Genomic DNA, 25836 nt, shown 5'->3' on the forward strand with positions numbered 1-25836 from the left:
GTCTCAAAGCAATCCGAAATGCGTATAATAATCTTCAACGATGGGGTTGTGGAAACCCTGTTTACATCCATTGTGCAGTCCAGGTGATAACAATCAGACGATTTGGTGTGCATCATTAAGCCTCTCCTCTTGCTGCTTTGCACTGTTGCACTGGCTCAGCTAACTACTTGCCACAGATCACTTACCATGCCCACAGCTAATTGTGGACAACCCACAGTGTTCACAGCATCAACGAAAAGGCCAACCAGCAGGAGTGAGAGTGTGACTTGTTGTGCTCAAAGGCAGTGTTACCTTTCACGAGACATGTGATATCTAACTGCTTAAATCTGCACTGAGTGATAAAAGCTTTTGATGAGTACATATTTTTTATGTGTCTTTAGGCCTCCTAATGGCAGTTCTTTTCTCTCGCTCCTAGTCCAATAATTATTTCTCCCTCTTTCACTAATTATGCTGTCTTTATGGGGGCCCTTGTGACTTGAACCTGTAATCTGTTAATCTTCTGGTACTTTGAAAGTTATACATTAGGAGATCAATTTCATATGTCTTTTATATGATTTAAGCAACATTAAATACATGAATACTTTATGCATTCATGTATGTATATAACTTTAATATTAATGGGTTTGTGTCATGAGCTTTAACTCTGACTTAGAAGTCTACAGTGTAATTAAGAAGAGGAATTTCAGCATGGATTTATTTTACCAGATTGTTATTGCAGTGGAAAAAATAAAAAAAGAAAGAAAAAAAAAATCAATACACAGTTTATCTTCTAATGCATTTTCATTTGTGGTCCCAAAAGTTGTTGAGGCAAAAAGGGACCAAAGTGACTTTCAGCACTTTTATGTTATGTGACTGCCTACAATCAACTGCCACTTCTTTTACTGCATGTTCCTGTGTGACAAACAGCATCCATCTGTATTTGACATTTACAGTAACTTGTTTTTTCCAGATAACTTTGTGGTGGACCATAGCTCCTGTGTAAGAGCCTGCCCTAGCAACAAGATGGAAGTGGAAGAGAACCGCATTAAGATGTGCATCCCTTGTACCGACATCTGCCCAAAAGGTTAAACAGATTAAAAAAAAAAAAAAATACAGATGTTGTGATTAAAGAGTAGTTTGTTATATAAATCATTTCATCAATATATGATTTTTTTTTACATACAATTGAAGCAATTAAAGACCCACTCTGGTGAAAATCATGTTATTCATGTTGTTCACATGTCCATGTGGCATTTATCTGATGCTAGAGGAGGACATATCTTATGAAAAAAATTATCGAAAAGGCTTTTCTGAGTATTTCTGCATTTAAATCATTGTGAACCAATGGCGGGTGGGAAAAGGTGAGCTTAGACAGACCCGCATTTACACGTCATAAACCCACAAGGAGAGGCCACAAGCTCCTGCCCCGCCCTTTCCGCCCGATCCGACTCTGAGGAGAAAGAGATGGCGGATCGACATGCTAGTGCAGTAGTGGGTTACTAATCACGTTAGCTTTCATTATTTACTGAAAAACTTCCCTGTTAGAGAGCAATGGATTAGGTTTCTCAGTCATCACAATATAACAAACCACATGTTGGTTTGCAGTCAACACTTTAAGGAAGACATGGGTCAGCATAGCACCGACGTTACATGCCCTTTCTTTTGTTTATTTTGCACTGCTAATGATCAGTCGGTGCGCTAGCATGCAAAACACCGAGAACATTTCAAATAGTTCCAAATAAGCATCGAAGTGGGTCTTTAAAAACATTCTTTGACAATCTGAGAAGAATACATGTCTTGCAAATAAGTAATAATAGACAATACTGCGCTATATACAGCATTTATATATACACACACATTAAACTACTTCACACTGCACACACACCCTGGTTCCTGGTTCCACAATATTTTAATTCTTTGCATAATTAGTATAATTAATCAATCTAATGCAATTTGTTTTTTTGCACCATGTGTTGTGCAGCGTGTGACGGAGTAGGTACAGCCAGTCTACAGACCGCTCAGACTGTGGACTCCAGCAACATTGACAAGTTTGTCAACTGCACCAAAATCAATGGCAACTTGGTGTTCCTTATTACTGGAATCAAAGGGTGAGATCATTCAGCTTGTCCAAATGATAAAAGAGAGACTGAAATATTGTGGATTTGTGATGATTTTGGGATGTTTCTGTTAACACCTACACCAGGGCTTACAGTTTTACATGTTCCACTGCTTCAGCATACCTGATTTACATTAATGGATCATTGTGAATTTGACAACAAACTGTTGCATCGATTTTATTCTAAGCAGAGGGGCATCGAAAACCTGCAGGACAGTGGACGTCAAGGACTGGCGTTCAAAAGCTCTGCTCTACACCGCTGGTAGACTTCTAAAATATTATGATGCAATGGCCTAAATTTTAGAGGAATATAGCTATTGTACATCAGTGACCAAATTCAGACAGGGTTGACAGTCATGTTTAAAGTCAATGCAACAACTTAACAACGACGTGGTAAAGGCACATGTGATAGTTACTCTATGTGGCTGATGCTGATTTGACTATCAAAGTGAAGTAATAATAGATCACATCTTTATGAGTAAAGCAGACATTCAAGTAAAATTCCTTTACTCAAAGAAAAAGAAAAAAAAAAGGAAAAAAAAAAACTCAAAGAATGTTGTGTTCTTATTGAGCCGCAGAGAGCATTGTATTAAAACAATTGCAAATCAATTGTTGACAAGCACAATGCTGAGTCTGCATAAAACTATCCATTATGAAAACAGCACATAACAACCTTCTTCAAACACGGAATAATGCCATCAGTGCTTTATGGACAATGTCCATGAGTTAACATTAAGGTGCATGGATGTTATATCCTGCTTTTATAACAGCAAAATAAACACCTGTCACTATGGCAAGACAACACACCCAAAGGTTACACAGATTTACTTGAGGTTTTGTTTCTTTCTTTCTTTCTTTCTTTTCAACATCTCAAAATGACTCCATTCAACCCTTCTCTCTCACTGGGTTTTCAAACACTGAGGGAGATAAATGATCTGCTTTTCAATCAGGATATCAAAAACATTCTGTGTAAACCTCACTGAAGTCAGAGGTTTTCATGTGAAGATCAACACTAAGTATTTTAAAATAAGAGTGATAACACATAATTTATTACTCATTATTTCAAGGCTCTCAAAATCTGACGAAACTGTGACAGTAAATAGTAAATAAGTAAATATAATTCCTTGTTTTTGCCTGTAGCAAGGACAATTATTATGAATCCCTGTTAGTACAAATACATTTCAGATATTCTCTGTGAATTTCTTTTTTTTTTTTTTTTTTGTATTTGATGATGAATGTAAATTACTCACGATAAGAGTTTCATCCAATGTGAATAAAAATGTAAGTAAGGCACTACAATAATCGCTTGAATGAATATGAATAATTACAGCAGTGTCGCAAGTGGAAAGTGAGTATGCTGCGAGTTTTCTAAGTAAGATGAGTATAGCTGTGTGTGTTCATATATTAGAAGAAGAGTTGAAAAAGAAATCCTCTGGGAAAAAGGTGTATAAGTGCTTATGGGGTGGGAGGGTGGTCAGTGAAACACACCATATATGAATTAAGAAAAGCATTTAAAAATGGTGCAATCCTCTGAAAAAAGAATATGCTTCAAAGAACATGTTTTACCAATTTGGTTTGTCTTTCTGAAACTTGGTCTTAGCTGCTGATTTACAATTTCAAGAAAATCCTTCTCATATGTCTTTTCTGTGCAGTATTAAATGCAGAAAATGGAGGTCTGGTTTCTTAGTGCCTTGCGTTATTTTTATGACCCATTATCATTTACAGGGACGTCTATCACAACATCGAAGCTTTGGACCCTGAAAAACTCAATGTATTTCGGACCGTTCGAGAAATTACTGGTGAGTCCATCACTTGAACCACTCAAATCTCTCTCCACATCAGTTCATAAACAAATACATAAACACATTTTACTTTCTACTCCATCTCTTTTGATGAACTTTCATGCTATCTTAGTACTCATACAATATTTGGTACTGATCTATGTGTTGTTTAAGTCTTGAGACCATCCACACACAAGGACAGACACTGCAGCACAAGATGAATATCATATGAGTCTTTCAATCTCTTCTGTCTCACTGCTGCCTTTCCCTCTGGGACTCCCTGGCCTTGAGTCCCTCAGTCCCAGCTCCCCCTTCATGCACCGTGAAGAAAAAATCCAGAACATGTGGTGCGCATCGGTAATCCTCCAGCTCCCCTATGTCACCGTCACTTTTGAGCTTCATGTATGCTGTCATCTTTCCAGCCCAGACATTTGACATCGGAGAAAAATAAAGAATCAGTATTGTCGCCTTACCCCACCAAATGAGAAAATATTGCTGCTGAAATATGGTTAATATTTCTCAGCTATGACAGAGGTTTAGAAATGCAGAAGCTAAATAAAACATCACTACAAAGCATTTTTTTTGTAGCATAAAAAAAGAAAGATTTCTGTGACAAACATGAGCAGAAGGTGTAAATATTCTTACTCCTTCCTTTAATAGGAAATAACTAAAAATCACATGTGTCAAATGTGGTCAGTAGCAGTCTCAGGCATCATTGTTTAGCTGGTTGCAACTTTAGTCTGTTTTCACACTTGAGCACTGGAGACTGTTCAGAGAATTAGCTGCCCATTTTGTCCACAGCTGCCCTTTAACACAAGCACAAAACAGCAGGAGATTTGCTGTGATGGTTTCCTCTTTGCAACTGGAATTACCCTGGAGTGACTTCTAGGTAGTATAAACAGGAGGCACGACACTGTGTCAAAGAAGTATAAGGAAATCCTTTCTGTGTGTGTGTGTGGGTCTGTGTTTAGTGAACATTAAAATGGAAGCCGAGGGTTCCTATTTTTATGCCAGTATTTATTTTTGTAATATTTATATCTAATAGTGATATTAACATATCTAAAAAAACAACAAACTCATGGGGAAACAAGAAAGAGTGTGAAGCAGCAGACATTATCATCCATCACCTGTGCTTTTTAAGAATTTTTGAACGATTACTTCCTGTTATTCATTCACAGAGGCTCTTTCTGAAATTTCTGGACTTGTCAGACTTGTCACCAAGGAATTGAATAGGCAAATTCTGCCAATGGGCTGATGCAGGTGTTTGCATTCTCACATGCAGCACCCTCTGCAAAGTGCATACATTTCTGGGCCACTTTGCATGCGTTCAAATGGCTATAGTAAATTGTGCATTCTATTCAGAATGAGAGCCCAAATAGCTTGAAACACAAAATGAAAATGGTCTCCATTTTAAGAATGATTGTGCAAGCATTTGCTTCTGAATGCGTTTGAAAGCACTTTTAGAAAGACATGTGAATCTAACACAGGAAGCTTGAAAATGCCAAGTGCAATAATTTGAACTATACTAGATGATAGAATGGCTCCAGTTTTTTTTTTTTTTTTCTTTTCTTATGGCTTGTAAAGAAAGTTTTGGAGCAGTTGATGGGGCATAAACCTGTGGCCATGTAGTCAGACATGTGTGTCAGCTCCGCTTGTCGTCTCTCCCAGTTGTCAAGAGAACGTGACTCCTGACAGAAGCAGCCATCCTACCTCTGTGACCCTAAGGTCACAACTAGCATTGCTCTAGCTTTCAAATGAGCTGCAGAGGACAGCAGCATCACCCACACCAGCACCCTCAACTTCCATCTACATTACTTTATCTTTTGTCTTTATTTTGTTGACTCTTGCTTTGCTTCAATGGATCTTCAGACACACTGGCTTCACCTGAAAGAGCGGGCATTCAACTTATGCAGTTTAGCACAAGTGGGTTTATCATTGTTGTGACTGAATGTAATCACCACAACTTAAGCACTCTTAACCTTTACTTGTGAACTCATGGCCTTCTCCTCTGAGTGTCTCTGCAGTTCAATTTGCTCTTCACACTGGGGTGTTGTTAATGAGGCTCTCAGAACATGAACCACTGCCACACAAATTACTTATTTCCAGACCTGAAAGGGGGCAAAGGCTCTGAAATGTAAGATAAATATGTAAAGTGTCTATTATGATGAATTAATGGACAACATGGAGGCTAAAACCGTCTGACAGGCATCAGAGTTTACTTATCCTTGATCATAAACACCTCAAAGGGCATCATCTCTTTTATACCCTGGTATAAGATAAGCTACAACTCAGCTTTCCTTTATTGCACCTGAGGGCATGACTATTATCTTAACAATCATGACCCTCACATAAGTCAAGTAAATAAGACAAACAATAGATATAGCTTGACAAAGCTCGGACAGCACAATACTTTATAAAGGTGAGCACACTTCAGGTGCACTACATAGTCTTTTCTCAGGAATGAATGGACTTCAGCCAATAAGCCCCTGATTATTTCTCCAGACAACAACATAAGATATGGTAACATTTAACTGATGCCCTGGTGGATTTATGTATTAAGTTAAAGCTAGTTTTTCCTCTCCAAGTGCTTAGATAAATTCTGTGTACAAAATATTTTTCCTTGTGTTAGTGATTTACATACATAATAGTATAAGTAGTAGGATTTTCAGCTGTGCTGTTGGTGAGTTTGAAGTTATTTTGTTCCTTAAGTGTTTTGCTGTAGCTTCACCAAGTTTTCAATACACATTGGCATGCTCATTAGTGTCAGTATCACTCGGTTGTTAGGACTGTATGGACCAGTATGTGGTGTGTGGTCAAGTCTCAGTACTAACAATAGTGTTTTTACAATATGATGTTAAAACATGTAGCCATACAGACTGTGTCAGGTGTGTGTCTTCACTAAAATGTAATTGTGATTTAATTCTGCAGTTAGAGCCGATTTGTCAGTCATTATGGTCCCGCTGCCATTTTTTTCATTTTGCTGTCCAAATTTTTATAATGGCTTGTAATTATACAACTATTCTAATAACATATTGTACCGTAGCCTAGTTTAGTGAATTGTAGGAGCTCACTGAATGCCCACTTTCCAGTATTCTTATAGAGATCATTACATGGAGCACAGTCCTCCTCCTTTTGTAGCGCTCCCATGCTGTGCTCTCCTCTCCATTTTCCCTAGGACTGTGTCTTCCTGTGTTGCAACACTTCATCTTTCTTGAACTTCAAAGCTGAAGTAGTTTGTTGTTTTGCTCGTGTTCATTTTGTTTTCCTCAAAGGTCAATCTGTTCTTTTGGGGTGGTTGGGGGTGTTTTTCTATTTTTGTATTTTTTTTTTTTTTTTTTTTTTGCATGTCTTTGCAGAGATGAGATTTTGTCTTTTGCAGCTGCTCTAGTATGGGCAGTTTTTGTGTCATCTGCTAAATTTGGTGATTTTTATGTGTTCTGAAATAGGCTGAGCAGTTATGAGTCAAGCCATTGGTTTGTGGATGAGTTTTGTCCTGGTGTACTGTTTAATGCTTCAAAGTGGGAATAGGGAGTCCTTGAGGGCTATTTGTCTCTTGATCAGACAACTGGATAACAGAATTACCTCTTTTGTCATTAGCTGCTTCTGGCTGACACATACAGTCACGGTTTTTATGACGGTGACATCACTGGTGCAGAAGGCAATGTGTGTACTCACCACCTCAGCACAATCATGTCTGTGATTATACTCAAGTTGGTGAGTTCAAAGCAATCTTGTATGGCTGGAGTGGTTCCTTCTGGCCAGACTCTAACCTATTTTCTAGCTGGCATGTCTAAATCCACTTAAGTAGTAACTGGTATGGGGTCAACATTACAAGTATCAGTCAAAGTGACCAAAGTGAGGGGTGAGCCGCTGGCTGGTACTGATCTTATCTTAGTCTCTACACCAAGTTTAGGACTGATGTCACCTTATAAAGCTCAGATGGGACAATTTTGTTTTCACAAACATCAGAAACTGTGAAAGCGCTGCCAGTTAGCAATCAGGAACTGTAGCTGTAGGGAGTGGTTTGCAACAACCACTGCAGCTTTGATAAGTTTTATATACAAATACTAAAGAAAATTACCCACCCATCACTGCTGCCATCATAACCTGTCCCAATCTGCATGGACACTGGAATATGATGCTAGACTCTCTAGATGTGTGATAGCAATGTAAATTACGTAATGGGACACAATTTTGTTTTTGAAGAAGTTTGTTGTTTCATTTCATTTTTTCATTTATTTCTTTTTTAGATTAATTACTTTTATGTCATGTTTCAAGTGGCTGCAAGCAGTTAGCTTGTATAATGTATTTCCACTGTGTATGAGCTGGGAATCATTGTGGATAATAAAAATGGTCTACATGTATAAAGATTACACAATATCTATAGAAACAGTTAAAAGAGAAAGGTCATATAATTGTTGAAGTTACAGACAAACCTCACAGTAATACTCTGCCTCATGCTATTGTAGTGCATTCCTCACACCGTCAGCTTTTTCCTGTCTGGTTTTATCAATAAAGTTAGACCTTCAAGTAGCACAGCAGTAGATTGTTTTCCTAATTAAACTGGACTAAAACACAAGTGTGCAACAATCAAATGGGTGATATTTCTGTTTCATGTCCTTATAGACAGCCTAAGATTTTACAGTACTGTGTAAGTATCTGTACATACGGCATAAGTCCTTACCAACTTTATCTTGATTAGGGAGTATTCCCATTCTCTAAATTAGCACTGTGGCAGAGCTGCAAAGTGCTTCATTACCGCAGGTTTTGTCATTAAGGCAATTAGTGTCAGCTTGTATACCACTAACAGTTCTATAGCACTGCTGCCTTTTGGCTAAAAAGGTGCTTAAACTATCATAAACTGTACAACATGAGAAACAAGGTGGACAGATTCCACAAGTGCAATTATCTTTGACAAGCGGCCATTTCCCAGCTCTGTCTTTAAAGAGCATCTTTCAGGTTGAATTTTCCACAATATGACGTTTTGAAAAAGTCCGAGAGACACTGTGGCATAAATAAAAGCTTCTTAAAATTTCATTTTTTGTAATTGCACTTAATTCAGCTCGTCTGCGATCCAGTGCTTTAAAAAACATAACTTTTCCTGTCACGTGATACGTGACGTCATGTAAGGTAAACGAGCCCATACGCCAGCGGCTATCAGCTCAGTTTATCGTAGGCATCGGCTGTGTTTTTTACTCCAGACTTCTAATAGTAAAACTAAAGATTTCTGGAACATCACCATGGTGAATACTTGTGTTTGTGCATCCTGCACAAATTCAAGTCTCTCTGGACATCGTGTCCACAGTTTCCCTAACAAGAAGAGCCCCACCTTTCGCTCCTGGGTCAGGTTTGTCCAGGCTAGGCGCCAAGACTTCACTTTCAAGTCCGTTCATCCCAAAAACTCCGTCATTTGCAGCGCACACTTTGTGGAAACGGACTATATGCCTAGTGACCTAACTGCGTTTAAGATGGGGTACAAGACCATGAGGTCAGTGCGTTTAAGGTCTGATGCAGTTCCCACTGTTCATGCAACGGCTAGCATGCTAGCAGCAGCAGGTGCCCCATCACGTCTGCCTTCACCGGGGAAGCCGCGGGCCGCCCATCGGAAACGGGAGACGAGCAGAGTAAGTTTTTCTCTCTGTTTTTTAACCTGTTTATAACCTTTTCTTATAAAACGGAATTGTCCCCTTTTTACTACTTATTATTGAGGACAGTTTCAACATATTTAATCCCGTTTGCAAAGGTGGATTCACTGTGCGTCCAGTAAAGAAGGAGCCATCATATGGTAAATAATTGAAGGCATCGCGCACATTTTCTTCAAATAATGGCCATCTATTTTCCCGCAGAATTATATAATCCATAAGATTCTGGACCATCTAATATGTGCCTGTGTATTTCAGAGTGTATTTTCTATCTCTATTCTCTCTTTGTAATTCCTGTATGACTGTGTAAATTAATTGAGCTTTATTTACTTCTAGCAACAACTTTAAATAAGATGTTTTGCTTCTAATAATTAGAACTTATTAAATAAATCCAGGAAGATGATCATAACAGAAAGATGACATTGAGATGGAAGCAAAATATTTTATTTATTATTACAATTTACAGAATAGGAAGACATGTCTTGTATGTGTTACAGGTCAGGCCATCTGAAACCTTGGTAGACACCATGTTCATCAGGGAAAGCTAACCGGATTGCTGAGACAACACATGCTGGAAGAGGTTTCCTCACATGTCGTCCAAGCACTCCATGTGCCCAGCGTACCATCTGCCTGTAGGCAGTATACCTGAACTGTTCATTTTGGGTCAGATCAAGTGGACCATGTTCCTGCTTGAAAGCGCTGTAGGCCACCTGAAGCACCCAGGGGTTCAAACAGCATGCAGAGAACCCAGGATGCTGTCCCACACAAGTAATGCCTTCGGGTTGTGGATGGAGGTCTTCGACGAGGCTCCAAATTGCAGGAATCTCCCTGCAGCATATGCTCTCCTCCACACTGCTCATGGGCTGACAGTGTCCACATAAACACCTGTAATTAGATAACATGCTGTTAAAGAATTTCTGTTGTTAAATGTAGATACAGTGTTGTAAATATATGTTCAACCATGTAAAGATTTTTATTTTTTTTACTTTTACATACAGGCTTTAAAAATTAAATGTTTATATTTCATCCGTAGTCATAGCTGCTTATAACATGCTGAAACATTTCATGTAATACATAAAGCTGAGATGCCCTTTTTTCTGTTGTCACTGGCCTTGCTGAATATAGGGGGAAGAGGGATTACCAATTGTGGGTGAGAGTTGTGGGCTCTGTTGTTTGGGGGATAAAGTGTTAAGACTGCAGTGCACATGGCATCATATGTGGAATGACCATTATTCAGAAGGGTTTACAATCCAGTTTTAAAAATAGTTTTTCTGTTTTAACAATATCTTTAAACCTCAGAATCAGGCTTTATTTATCATTGGGAAAAAAGTGCAAAATTATACACATCCTGAAAAAGCTGAGACCAAGTGTTGGATTAGAAAAAAAGGTAAGTTTAGCGAAAAAATAAAACAAAAAAAAAAAAAACAAGCGATGGATCTGCTCAGCCAGTGCGCAGATCCATCCTTCGTCATGGAACCAGCATCCTGGCGCAACAAATTTTCTTCCAGTTTTTTTTTTTTTTTTTTTTTTTAAGCGTATTTAAATACCCCATTGAAATAGTCTGCTTCTAAGTTTAGAGAGTGCTGGTAAAACTAAGACATTACAGCACGTACATTCTATGAGGTATTTATGAGTTTAGAACAGCGTGGGCTTTTTTTGCGCACTACACGCACATCCAGTCTGACCAACTTCAGAAAAAAGATTATAACTCTGGTATTCCTTGATCAATCAACACAATTCAGAAAGTTGTTTATAGTCTAAAATGACTGTTTTGCGCTGTTAATTAGGCTACCCGACGTGGATTAGATGATGGAGCCTTAGCGAGGCTACTTTGGGCACTAGCCTACGTATCATCAGATGATTTGATTAGAACAGCGCTTTTCTGTCTACAACTGTGTGAACGGGGTAGCCATTGCACAGCTTTTATAGGCATTATCTGCCACAGAACTATTTTATTTAACCAATGTTTTGTCACGAATCGCTAGTGACATAGTAGCAGCTTGAAGTTGTTTTTTTTGTGGCGAAACGTGATTTTTAAAACAAACCTGTCAGGGCGGGGCATGGACAGGGATGTCTTCCTATCGGCTGCAGTAAGTAAAAGGCTTTAAAATCTATTTGCTATTGCAAACACTGTATTTTTTCACTGGTCTGCAGCATAACCAGGTATTACTTGCCCAATTCAGAAGGCTAATGTGGAAGAAAATTTACGAAACATTTGTATCACTTACCATGCTGTTTGATTAATCCTCCAGATGTTTTCAGCTGCCCATGACTGAATCTGCTGCCTGTTTCCCGTCAACGATCTCCTTTGCTGGTTGTCAGTGACTCTGTTTGTAGCTTCAGGTTCAAAACTGTATGGATCCGGTCCTTCACTTCTAAAAATAAAATTATCTTCTTCTTCCTCCATAATCTCTCGCCCATTCCGTTCCGTTGTGTTAGCCATAACTGTTGTGTTAGCAATAATGTACATAACAGAGTCCCTTACGTGACGTCACTTCCGGCAAAACAGATTTTTACAGTCATTTGAGCAGTTTTTAATAGTCCATAACCGATTTCTTTATTTTCTTATTCACGGACTTCAACAAAAACTAAATAGATATTAACTATAAAATATGCATAATCCAAACCATTAATCATGCTCTTAACCTGCCAGTTGCTCTTTAAGACCCTTAGCATATCTACAACCACTGTCCACCTTTATATGTTCTATTTTTATTTGGGGTTTTATCTGTTACAGTCTTGCTACAGAAAACGTAGCTTCTGTTATAAAGATGTGAATTAAATTCTGCTCATGCCCTCTTGCATTAGCCCTGATGTGTGATTCTTCAGAGTTACATGACTTTTTTCCCCTTTAACATTTTCTCATCAAACACTGGTAATAAGCATTGGCTTAGACCTGGCTGCTGCTCATCTGGGATAGACACAACAAACTAAACTATGTCCACAAACTGATAACGATGCTGTTGTAGGTTGTTGTTCTCTTGTCAGTAAGCCAATTTCGAATATATTAGAATTATGCATCCAATGGGAGGACATGACAGTTTAATATTGTGGCATCAGATACTTCTGATTGATTAGAGTGTGCTATACATTCCATCCCTTCACTTTCTGCTCTTTCTCCTTTTTAATGAAGGCAGTTGATAGCCTTTGTCTTTTCTTCAGGTGATAAAGTAATTTATGTAAAAATTACTGTTGATATTATTTCTTGTGTAAGCTTAGATTTCCTTTCCCTTTTCATCCTCCTTTACCCCTACTCTTCCATCCACTGTGGATTTTCCTTGCTCCAATAGCCTCATCCCAACTGTTTTGTTTGTCCTCTGGTGTTGGCTTGGGGATTGTACTTGCCCACTGTTCCTCTGCTAAATATTTCATGTTTTTGAATTCATTATTAAAAATCCTAAATGAGCCAGAGCCATCCCCTCAGCTTTCCATTTAATCCTCTAAATGATTCAACAGAAGAGAGGCAAGAAAAGAAATGCAAAAATATTGATATGGCAGACTTTACACTTGTTAGAGCTGGCACCAAACTCCTGTGTGATTTGCCATGCCTATAACATGTGTTTGGTTTAAAAATGCTTGGCCGCTATCAGAAGAGATTCAGGTGGTGTGGTTACTGTGGTTGTGGAATGGTGCTGATTGCACAAAGATGCCACACACTGTTTATTTAATCCTTGTAATTGTGTAAAATTATTTTAAATGAATGATTGTAATCAGCTTGCAATAGTGACACATTTTAATCTGTGTGTATGTTTATATCTCCATTTAGGCTACCTTAACATCCAGTCTTGGCCTGACAATATGACTGACTTGAGCGTTTTCTCAAACCTGGCAACTATTGGGGGAAGAGCATTGTACAGGTACATGATTATTCACTTCCTGTGGTATGAATATGTTATTCTAGAGAGATTACTTTGATTTATGGTATAATTGTACACAATGTAAGATGAATATACTGTGATAAACTTCAACATTTAGATTTTTATCCATTTTATTTAATTTATGTTGCCAATAATGTAGAAGACACAATTTAAAGAATGGATGTTGTGTAATATAAATTAAAAAAGAATAATGTACAGAAGCACAAAGCAATATTTTGTTCCCAACAAAACATGGAAAATATATCAAATGTTGAACATGAGACATTTTACTATGTGAAAAACAGCTGGTAATAAAAAGCTGGAGGAACATATTGCTACTAATGAGATTAATCTGCAGCAGATCAGCGGCATAATTGGGTATAAAAGAGCACCTTCAAAAAGCAGAGACTCTCAAAAGTAAAGATAAGCAAAGTCAACAATCTACAAAATACTGTGTTGTAGTTTGTAGCAACTTCAGAGTAATGTTCCTCACCATAAGATTTAAACTTTGGACTTTCCATCATCTATAAGAATATATACTAGTACAAGATTCAGAGAATCTAGTAACATCACTGTGTGTAAGTGACTTGGTTTGAAATCAATCATGGATTCTTTTGAGCTTCAGGCCTGCGGGTAGTACTGTATTCACTGTATTAAAAGTGAGCATGGGTTTCTACAGTACCAGAGGCTGCAGTTACATGATCACTGTATCAGAGTCTTTATTTTTACTACTAAAGAAGTAAGATGAAGGCTGATAGAGGTCATGCTACTATGAGATAATGACCACTCCACATTTTGTACATGCATGTTAACAACATGAAGCTACATTGCATAAGTAAAACATGTATATAAATCACATTTGAAATGTGCCATAAGTGCCATTGAAAATGAGGGTAGTAAAATTGTGGTCCTGAGAGGACAGCTACAGTCCTGAAACTATTGACTTTGGTACTGCAGAAATATGCCATATGACATGAATCCCTTCATGTGCTCAGGAACATTTTCAGAAATCATTAGGCATCCAAAATGCAGCTTAAAGCTCTACCATGCATAGAAAAAGCAATAATGATCCAGAGGCGCTGTCATCTTAGAGCCAAAGCTCATTTCAAATAGACCGAGGCTGAGGCAAAGTGAAAAACGGGTCTGTGGTCAGACAAATCTAAATGTTTAATTCTGTTTGGAAATCATGGATGATGTGTCCTCAGGACTTAAAATGAAAGGGACCATCTGGCTTGTTAAGAAAATTCAGTTTAAAGGTCGCCATCTCTGATCATATGGGGGTGCATTATGCCTATGGGACTGGCAACCAGCACATCTGGAAGGCAACCATCAGTGTTAAAAGGTATATATAGACGTTTTAGAGCAACATATGCTCTCATCTGGATGACATCCTTTTCAGAGAAGTCTTGCATATTTTGGCAAGACAATGCTAAGCCACATAGCACATCTGTTACACAACCTGGCTTTGCAGTAAAAGTGTTTGGATTTTGGGGGAAGTTTGTCCCAATTTTAAGTAATTAGGGTTTCAGAAGCACAGATGGAGGTTTTAGAGCTCCATCTTAAAAGTAAGTTTTGCAATTTAAATCTTTATTTTCCATCTAAAATAATTGTTTTTCTGAAGTTATGTGAAGGTTTTTCTCCTCAGTCTCACAAAATTAAGTATGCCTTTGTTTCTTATCTATTACAAACAACCAATTCTGATATAAAGTATTTGAACTTGTAAATAAGAATTTAATTTATTTTCAAAATTAAAAGTGGTACTCAACAGTAGTATTTCAAAGGTTGTAAACCGCTCTGAAACAACAGATTGAAAAGAACTGCTCTGTGCATGTAGCAATGGCATTTAATGTTGCTTGATTTAAATATTTGGGTGCCCTTTCTTTTTCTTTCTTTCTATTTTATTTTATTTATTTATTTTTTGTAATATAACAGTAAATGTGGTGATGTTGGCAAGTTTTCTATAATGAAGTGCTCTGCATTTTAATTTTGCCAAGCGCAGTTGTTATTGCCAAAAAACCCTGTGCTTGGAACACATTTTCTGTAGTGATTTTGTTATGACATTCAAGAACTCAGTTGTTTTAACCCAGCTGATAGAACATAATTATTTATCAATTATATTTAACTGTTTTTGGAGAAGTGCTCTAAAAATGTGCCGTGGCATTTGGATGGAAACAATGCAAGTGTTGGCTGATGATAAAGTGTGAGCTTTCTGTGTGTATTTACATGACAGTGTGTGCATGTGCACTGCACCACCCTGCAGATGGAAACAGCAGGCTGCTTTACAAATTACAGCCTGCAGTTCACCTTTGCCCCATGCTTGCTCCTGCATACTTTCTGTCTATCTGATGGTTCCGACATCCCACTGGTTCCCTGTCATTTTTAGAGTATGCAACTGGGGAATAGGGGAAAAGTTGAAGGTAGAAAAGGGGAGATGAGAACAAGTACAAGGATTAAATAATTGTCTTGAATAAAGGTTTTGCAGCAGTACATCCCCGATTCCAACAAGATGACTGATAGGTAGACAAAGTCTATAGGGCCAAACAGAAGGATGTAAAAAACCAACATTATATTATGTGATTATGTGACAAATCAAGGATCTTAATTGTCTCCATCATCTGTTTCCTCTCTTTTTGCTCCTTCTACTACAACCCCCACTTTCCTGTATGGTCCCATCTTCCTCTTCCTCCACCTATTTTCCCTCTCAGTGGGATCTCCCTGCTGGTGTTAAAGCAGCAGGGCATCTCATCACTTCAACTTCAGTCACTAAGAGAGATCAGCGCTGGGAACGTCCACATTGCAGAGAACAGCCAGCTTTGCTACTACAACACCGTCAACTGGACAAGACTGTTCCGTACTGCAAACCAAAAGTTTCAGATCCGCAACAACCGAAGTCCGCAGGAGTGCTGTGAGTTCAAACCCGCTAAGCACATGTGCAAAATCAGACACATATGTCTCATTATGTATCTATCCAAACTGAAATTCAAGGAGTAATAGGAGTAATAAATCTGGCTGTTTAAAGTATATATTTTAGCTCTTTGCTTCCTCAGATGGGACCAGTAACAACACAACTATTTTTTTCTGCTATATGAATAGGAGCTATTATCTCCATAATGAATACAGGCACTTAAAACCAATAAGTCTGGGATAAGATGTTTTAACCACCAGGACCATTCAGTGAGTGTGAGGTTTGGCTCAGTTAAATAAGGCAAAGGGCTGATTTTACGATTGTTCCTAAAACTGACAAGCTTTTGTCATATCCCTACCACAAGTGTGCAGACATTATTTTTGTATGATGTTAATTAATTAAGCAGTGTTTTCATTTTCATTGAGTTCCCTTGTGTTGCTGTTCATTACTGTGGCTACTAGGCGAGAGGCAGAGTACACTGTCCAGAGTACACCCAGTCCATTGCAGCAGTCACATCACTGAAGGGAAAAAATAAAATGTCAGCCCATAGAAAAGCAGTGTTTCACCATGACTTCATAAACTAGAGCCCTTCAGATCTGATTGCTTCTGATTTTTTAGTCACTAGTTTGACAGGCTCATCTTTAAATAGTGTGTGTTTTTAGGAATGTCTGTTTCTGTTTTACATTCATCAGTTTGGTTTAATTATTCTGTAATTTGACAGTGAGAATTTAGATAAAGTGCAGTCCTGAACAGAATCAGTAATAGATCTTTTGACGTACAAATTGAAAACAATTAAACTGATTAATTAATTAAACTAATGTTGAAACTGTTGCTCCCCCACTCAGTCAACATTCTTTTTTTCCCCTTTTTTCAATCAACATTATGGGCGAACATGTCAAACATTCATATTTTTGTTATCACATATGAAGTTACATTTTTAACTATGAAGGACAACTCTTAGTTATTAAATATCATCACATCAAGGTTTTTAGTAAGGAAAAGAATCCTGGAACAGTATTACAGCCCTTAAAGTCCCAGACTGAGTGATCTTTGGCATTAAAAGTGTCAGTTTTTTTCTATGGTAATTCGATCACATTTATTCAGAACGCTACATCTCAGGTGATACGTGCTATCACATCGGTTTACTCAGTGGAAAATATTGTGCTGTATAGTTCTTTAATGAACGTCTTTACAGCTCTGCCCTGAAAATGAACCCATGATAGAAGTGTGAGTGGGTGTGTGGAGATTCTCCATATCTGACATCTCCACGGTGCTCCTGTTAGCCCTGTTGCATATTTTATGGCAGGGCACAGCACACCTTTATTATTTATCCCAATGCAACATTTCCATTTGACCTTGTGTTATTACTGCATGGCTCAACCCAGAATCAAATTAACAAGCATTTAGTGAGCCAGATTAGACTTTATATATAGAGCTATTTAGTACCATCAGCATGAACTGTTTCTTGTTTCAACAAAGCAGAAATCAAATACAAATAAGAAATAAAAGAAAGGAAAGACGAAAGAAAAACTTATGCCCATGTCCAGGCCTACTTGTGAAGGCACCACATGGGGAGGGGTTGCTTCTTGTCTCCTATATTTTTACTAAACAGACTGCAGTAAAAAATGAGTGACTGCATCTGCCTTTTCAAAGATCTTATTCTGAATGCATTGGCATCAGGTGTTGCTTTCCCGAGCCGGCAGGTGTGAAGCAAGACTGCCCCAAGTTCAATTTGCCCTCTGTCAAAGTTAAAAAATAAATACAGAAATATAAAACTGTCGTAATAAACAAATTAATATGCCAATAAATTACACAAAAATATTGAAATATTATATTATTTTTCCATTAAGAAACCTTTAAAATGTTAAAAAAAATTATGTCTCTATTGTTATTTTAAACAGTTTTAATTGAAATTTGAAAAAATAGTTCTATATATTTACTGTCTATGTAATTTTTAGTTACATTTTTTGAGTGCTTTTTGAAATTTATTTCCTCCTTTATTTTTGTGTCAGTATTTAATTCTGTATTATTTTCTTTTACAGTTTGACACTTTTTCAGCTGCAGACATGCACAATTACCAAAGGAACAGGCTGAAAGGTTCTGGTTAAGTTGGCTGTGATGCTCAAAGAATGTTGCCTGGATCGTTGCGATGAAACTTTTCTAAATGTTGTGCAAACATTCGCTGAGGATCACAACTAACTCTCAGAGTACTTTCCCTTAACTACTGTTTCCCTTCCTCCTCTCCCTGGTCCATCATACCCACCGCTGCTGGGAAAAACACACTCCTCTTGGATTGCAGAGCATGTTAAATCGACTCTTCCTTAATTCTGCCATAATACACGATTCCTCACTGATAAGGAAAAATATACAGAAAAAATAAATACATTCATTTACTTGGTAAATATTTTATTTGACTAATCAATACAGCTCATGATATGGCTGAATGCAGTGACCCATTCCTGGCGGCATCTTCAGTTCTTCCCCAGCCAGTTTGAAGTATCATCTCCTCACTTTTTTCCAGTCTATTTCAGCTTCACATCCCTCAGCAGTGTTGTCCATCTATCCATTACATGTAACTGTTTTATCCAGGTCAATCCAGTGAATAAAAATGGCTTCTTTTAAAAAAAAAAAAAAACATTACAGGACACACTGCATCACCTGTGATAACGCTGAATATAAGCTTTTAATTTACAGCTTCTGAGATGCATAAATGACAATTTCTCTGTTTACATGGAAACCTTGCCCGCATTAGTTCCTGCTAAAATTCTACAACTCTTAGACTTATTATTAGTGAAAAGTTTTTCAGAAAAACATCATTCATTCAGTCTAAAATATGTATTGTTAATGACTTTAATATGGCTTATCTAACACATGTAGCACTAAAGTGCTCTGGAAGCTGAAAAAACACGGAGTGAGGCTGTGGCAGGGGCTGGACATAGGCAGATGGAAGAAAGATGAGAAAAAGAAAGTGATTTTTTTAAAAGAAGAACATGAAAAGTGGATGGAAAGGTACCATGATATGAAGAACGTTTTTTTTTTGTTTGTTTGTTTGTTTTAATGGCTTTTTTCCATTTTAGTTGAACTTGTTTGTAGCTGGAACAGCCAGTTATTGCATCCACACCAAACAGTAAACAGTCATCAGTGATTGCGTGACTTTAGCTAAGAGAGCGATGTGCCTCATTAACATAATGAGACAGAAATGCATACAGAAATGTAAAAAGGAAACAGAAATAAATACGTTTGGAGAAATAAATAGAGAAAGAAAATGAAAGATTGGAAATAACGAGGACATTAATATGACTGTGAATTTAAAAATAAGTGTTTTTTTTATTTTGGCTGTTTCTGTCCATACATTTTACATTGTATTAGTCGCTTATGACAAATTTACTGTTGTAAATTACATTGTCGGTCACAGGATTCAGTTTTATTTCTTCACTTTGACTTAAAGGTCCCATATTATCCACTTTATTCCCAATCTGAGACCATTCATTAATATCTAAATGAAATATTTCTGCCATGGTATGGACAAATCGACCCTCAGTTTGAGTGCAGCGGCTTCTCTTCACCTCCCTCTTTTTAGCAGCTTCAGAAATGTGCCGTTTATGGTGGGCGGAACCCTGGTGGAGCAGCTCAGCTGTTGGCTCCGCCATCGCATCGCCCGTCATGAGGTGATTGACAGGTTAATATATTTTCAAGCTATCAGACTAATAAGGCCGAAACGATAAAATAACTGCCAGCTCTTACCTCTCCAGCTGTGTCACGGACAGTTGGTATTGAACCTGGCTTCAGCTTCAAACGGTTGGCGAAGCCTGCTTTCCATGCCCCCATGTTGTGGAAACAGTCCTCTTTGAAATGCTGGCCACAGACATGCAAAACCTTTGGAAGTTTTCCGGGTACATTTCCTCCAAAAATAAAATTAATCCACTCAGTCCTCGTGGGTTCAGTGGATGGAAGTAAAAAACCGTTTTCGTGTTCATTTATGCAGCCACAAACAGAACAGTGCTTCTGTCGCTTAGCCATGTCCGCTAACGATGGTTGCCGAAGAGGGAAAAACACTGGGCGCTAGGTGATTTTTAGAGGGCGGGCTTTGAGAGCCAGTAGACGGGTCCATCGCTCTGTGGGGAGTGGTTATTGTCCCTTATGACGTCATAACGTACACGCTTTCAAACAAGCTCATTTCAGCGCTTACTTCCCTAGAGGTGGAGCAGGGGGGAGAGAGAGCGCCTGAAAGAGTTTCACACTTACGGGTCTCCTACACATGCGGGGGGACCAGTATGACTGTTCCAAAACCATTAAAAAGTGAATTTTGCATAATATGGGACCTTTAAAGAAATAGTCTTCATCAATATCTTCAGTAGAATCAGTTTTTCCTAAATATGAAATTGTGAAAAGGAACTAAGGGCTTCCTCTATAAATCATACACAAGTGATTATTAAGTTGAACAAAAATGTAGTACATTAAGTATAAGAAATAACTTAGGTGATGGAAAGAAACAATTCACTTCCAATATATTATCTTATGAGCATATTTTTGGCAATTAATGACAATCAGCGTGATACTACTCTATTGGAGTGTAAAATTTCTTAAGTCAGAGCTACTTTCTGTGCCGCCTTAGATACAGAAAAAAGGTCTTCAGGAAATTAAACAACAGTTTAGTTCCTGCTACACCTCTCACCCCAATGATCTAATCAGAATTCTTTAAAGATTGGATTTCATTTACAAATAGATTTTCTTATTTTATACTAAGTCTGACTTTCTTTTATCCTTCCTTCATCATCACAGCCTGTTCACCTGTCTCCCTCATGTCAGGGTTTCTCTTTTCCAACCATTTGAAACACATCTGAAGTTGGTACGTTTGTTTGATCTTGCTGCACACTTAATGTCTTTCCTTCAGCACCCATCCTTCCTCCTTCTCTTCATTTCTCTTTGCCTGGTCAGTTTACTTGTGGTGCTGGAAGCCCAGTAGAATTGGTTTTGTCTCCTGTGAAAGGCAAAGCTTTCATCGTCTGCCCTCAGAAGGAACACTCGATTTTTTATTTTATTTTATCTTCTTTGTGTATCTGATTCCGTCTGTCAGAATAGTCTAAGTATTCTGAACATGAGTGCGGATGACACAGAGTCATAGCCCGTGGCCAGGATGGCAAAAAAGAAGGGTTGTATTTATAACTGTGTTCATGAGGAGAGGAGAGGAGAGGAGAGGAGAGGAGAGGAGAGTCTCTTTTTCAACAAAGGGAAAAACGACATCAAAAAAGGGGTTGCTAGAAGTTCCCAACATATCTGTAGAGCTCTCATCCTGTTATTTCAGCACCTTCATTTTGTCAGTGGAATGCTCTCAGATGTGTAGGACTGACTGCCGGGGAGGGACAGAAGAGAGCCAGAAAGCAAGGAGAGATCCAGATTACAGACTAGATGAGAAGACCTTGGTTGGTTGATACTGTGTGAAAAACAGCATCACAGGAAAAATACAGAGGGTTCAATTATTTTGGCTGTAAGTCTAAGTTATATCAACAAGTCTCTGTAGCATCTGCAGGTGTTTTCCGAGTCTCACTGGTGATTTTTTTATTGTTTCCTCAGCATTTTCATAATGAAGCAGCACAGATTCCCTCCTTCACTTAGTGGACAGGAAACCACATATAACAAGCTATAGAAACACAAAACATAGACTTTCTACACACACACTTAACCACTACTATAGTCCATGACTGAATTAATTGAGTAAAAATTATATTTTAAAAATGAAAAAGGCTAGCATTTAAGTATTTTGAAAAAGAGCCATCTTTCAGTTCATCCAGGTGACTAATTATTCTGTGTCTGTTTAGTGTGAAGGGTTTAAAACGTTGTTTCCTGGAGAGGAAAAAAAGCCCTACCTACAGCATTTATAGCCCTGTTTTGGTTGTGGGAAATTGTTACCATAGGAACATAGCTTTTTGTAGACCAAAGCAAATGAACAGCTGACATGTGGAGGCAGAGCATTTTAACAGGAAAACAACAAAAAAAAAAAATAACCCTCCCATTTTTTTCTTGTGCCAAAGTACATCTAACCTTTTGTCTGTTCGTGAGGGATGAGGTTATTTTAGCTAACTTCATACCCAGCCACTTTTATGGAAATGTAAAGATTATCCTTTGTGTCTGCATGTATGTTATGTATTCACATGACATATTTGCTTAAATGATTCTGTTTGTGCTAACACTACATTTGTGTATGTGTGTTTTGAGCAGCCAGGGAGCACATGGTGTGTGACCCACTGTGCTCAGATGCTGGGTGTTGGGGTCCCAGCCCAGACCAGTGCCTCTCCTGTCAGTACTTCAGCCGTGGACGAACTTGTGTGGATAGCTGCAACCTTTATGAGGGGTAAGTTATGCACATACACACTTACACTGATACACTGGATCAACACAGCACTGATGTGACAGATTTGTGAATGTATGCATGTCGTGTTGCTGGGTTTTATTCCTGCTTAGGACTGAACGACGGGGATAGAAATTATCTAGAAAACAGCAATCCACACCCAATGATGGCCCAAAAAAATAGAAAATAGAAAATAGAAAATCAGAAAATGGCTTTCTTCTCATTTCTGCAATCACCACATTTTCTCTGCAAGTTAAATTACAACAGCAAGCAAATTTGCAGGCCATTAACACACAGACAGGCACAAATCAGAGGTACATGAGTTCTTTGACTAAAAATGTAATATGGTTTGTTTTTTGTTTTTTGTTTTTTTTGACCCGACACTTTTGCCATTCCAGTTGAAATCAGAATTATTGCTGAGCCTGTCTTCTTCTGTTCACCACTGATTACACTATACAAATACATCTATGTTTTTTGACACAAGCCAAGAAGCAACAGCATGACACAAATGAAACATTCAATTTCATATCAGTCATTCAGAGATTGAAAAGTAAGCCTATTTGTTATTACTGACTTTACTTCTATGGTAATAGAACAAGTAACTATAGTACTGTGTGTAATGTATTACCATTCCGGTTTCTCAGCAGTCCAGTCTGGTCAGTGACAGACCTCAGAGATATAGAGTTGCAGTAGAAAATGTCTGTCAAGGCTCTATGGTAACCAGTAAGAGGCTTTTGAAGTAATGGACAGGGCTGAAGCAGAACCATGCTGGAGAAGATAATATGGCACTCTAACAAATGCCAAGAGGAAAATAAATTTACTTCAGCTGCATGAACACAATCATGCATGTGTCTCTGAAATAGAAAAAAAAAGAAAGTCAATGAAAAATTTCTGTGTTGGTTGTCTGGAAAATAATGAGAAATAAAAAAAAAAGAGAGAGAATTTGAATTTGGCTAAAAACTCAGCTGAACATATGGTCTGATTATACTAATTGTATTTCTAAATGACTGCACAAGTCTGATCATCATGTGCAATGTGCAGAATTCGAATACAGAATATCAAAAATCACACAATGGTCCTATAAATGTTAACAACACATTATTTGGAATGATATATTTTTAAGGAGATTTTAAAATTGCTTAGGGCGTAGCATAATCTCAAGAGTTAAAAATGGATTGAGATTATGGAATCATCTAGCCATGATGGAAAAGTTGTCTGAATCTGAGAAGTGACTATAAAATGTGTGTGGAGTTTGCATACTCTCCCTGCACACACATGGTTCCTCCCACAATCCAAAAACATTATTGTTGGTGATTTTAAATTCATCCTATGAGTAGGTATGAGCATAGGCAAAAATCCCAGGGGGATTTTTAGGCTCTCATGAGGAAGCCTAAGCAATGTGTAAAAGCCAGTAAGTTATGTACACCACAAACTCAAATTTGTAGCATGAAAAGTGGCGTTTCTCCTGCTTTGTCCAAAACCATTTAGTTTTTTAATCAAGATGCTGGTTAACCGGCTGTATACCAGTGGCACATCACAGTACCGTAATGTATTGTATATCCTAGCAAAGCTGCGCTTCTCGGCTTTAGGAATCCATTGGAATTACTCTGATAGCGAAATGGTTAAAGAGTTACGGTATTTCAAAAAATGTATGCGATTTTCTGTAGCCCACTACATCATCCGGTAAAGTTAAGCAAATAGCTTAGCGTATGATCATTAACAAGCTGAATCCAGTATGTAGCGTAGCAGTGACGGGGACAGAGTCAACTTTAGTTCACAGATAGACAGACACATGGATAAGACTGCATATAGTAGATCAATTTATAAATTTTATTTATAGGCCTACAGTTACAATTTATATTTTAAATGTATATATTGTAACTGTTGCAAACTGCAACTTTTAAGTTGGTATATTTTGTGGCATAGTTGTAATATCTTGTATTTTTATTTCTTGACACTACAATAAATGTATATTTTTGAAAGAACTTTGATATTATAGGATTTTTCTAGAAGGTATTTCCCTTATAGTTTCTAAACTTATCCTGAGCTTCAACTTCTTGTGAAGCTACTTTGATGGACTTAAGTGAAAATTCTGTTAGATGTAGTCATAAAGGTGAATTATTATTATTTATTATCAAAAGATATTTATACAGGTAGTCTCATTGAGACATGCAGTCTCATTTACAAGAAAGACCTGTTTACCTAACCTAGAATGCCTTTGGATGCCACCTTCCAGCTAATACATAGTTGATATTGCTGGTTGAACATAGAAATACCTGTAAACGGAATATAGACCATGAACTAACACACAACAATACTATAACCACTATCAGTAGTTTTATTTATTTATTTATTTATTTTCATTTCAACCTGTCCTGTCCAGCATCATAGCAAGTTGATTGATAGTCTGGTTGCTGTGTTGTGCCGAAGAAATTTGCTTTGCCAAAGGGAGATTTATGGATTTAGGGCTCATCTTGATAATCTGATTAATAAATTTATTGATTTACTTACTGTCATTTATTTACTTTGAATTATGGAATCTATGTAATCTTGCTGGACCTGACCGGAGGGGACAGAAAAAGAAGGAAGACAGCAAAAAGAAGCAAAAGGGGAAGCAGAAGAAAGAGGAGAGAAAAACACCACAGACAGAAGGCAACGACCCTTTAATCCATACTATCACCGGACAACAAACTGCTACATTTGTACAGAAACACACCAGAAAATTTCCTACGACTTTTACAGAAAATCAGAGCTGACAGTAATCAAGAGTTTCTAAATAATAACCAAATCAATAAAGCTTATCACAAATGTCACAACAACCGAAGTACCAGATACAAACTCATAGAGAAATAACAAAAGTATCTCTTAGTAAATAAACCCACTGGACAACTCAGTGACTGTGTCAGCATGCAGAGTATGAGGAATGAGGAGTGATCAGTGATGAGGAGTGGTGTGTAAGATCGTGCAAATGCGACCACGCCTCCACAGTGGTTAGAGGCAGACGAGGGCAGCCCAGAAACACGGGTCCTCCCCGGAGCACAAACCCAAGCCACCCTACATCGAAGACGACCCCAGCCCCACCCAGAGGGTGGCAGAGGAGAGCCCCCCAAAACAACCACCTGGTGTAGGCCAGCATCCACCACGATGTTCCAACCGCACACCCTGGGAACCAGGACACCATCAACCACAAGTTTTACCCCAAATTAC

The 25836-nt window shown here is 37.9% G+C and overlaps 1 protein-coding gene across 1 annotated transcript in view; it reads left to right on the plus strand.

Annotated features, from left to right (window-relative positions):
- LOC121650923 (receptor tyrosine-protein kinase erbB-4-like) overlaps positions 1-25836 on the plus strand; it is a 310734-nt gene that overhangs the window by 207597 nt on the left and 77301 nt on the right. The window contains exons 8-13 of the mRNA XM_042002752.1: positions 950-1063; positions 1961-2087; positions 3821-3894; positions 13285-13375; positions 16081-16280; positions 22500-22632. Coding sequence (XP_041858686.1) covers positions 950-1063; positions 1961-2087; positions 3821-3894; positions 13285-13375; positions 16081-16280; positions 22500-22632 — 739 coding nt within the window. The remainder of the gene's footprint in view (positions 1-949; positions 1064-1960; positions 2088-3820; positions 3895-13284; positions 13376-16080; positions 16281-22499; positions 22633-25836) is intronic.

Source organism: Melanotaenia boesemani, chromosome 12 (assembly GCF_017639745.1).
Source record: "Melanotaenia boesemani isolate fMelBoe1 chromosome 12, fMelBoe1.pri, whole genome shotgun sequence".
In the NCBI taxonomy this organism is placed as follows: Eukaryota; Metazoa; Chordata; class Actinopteri; order Atheriniformes; family Melanotaeniidae; genus Melanotaenia; species Melanotaenia boesemani.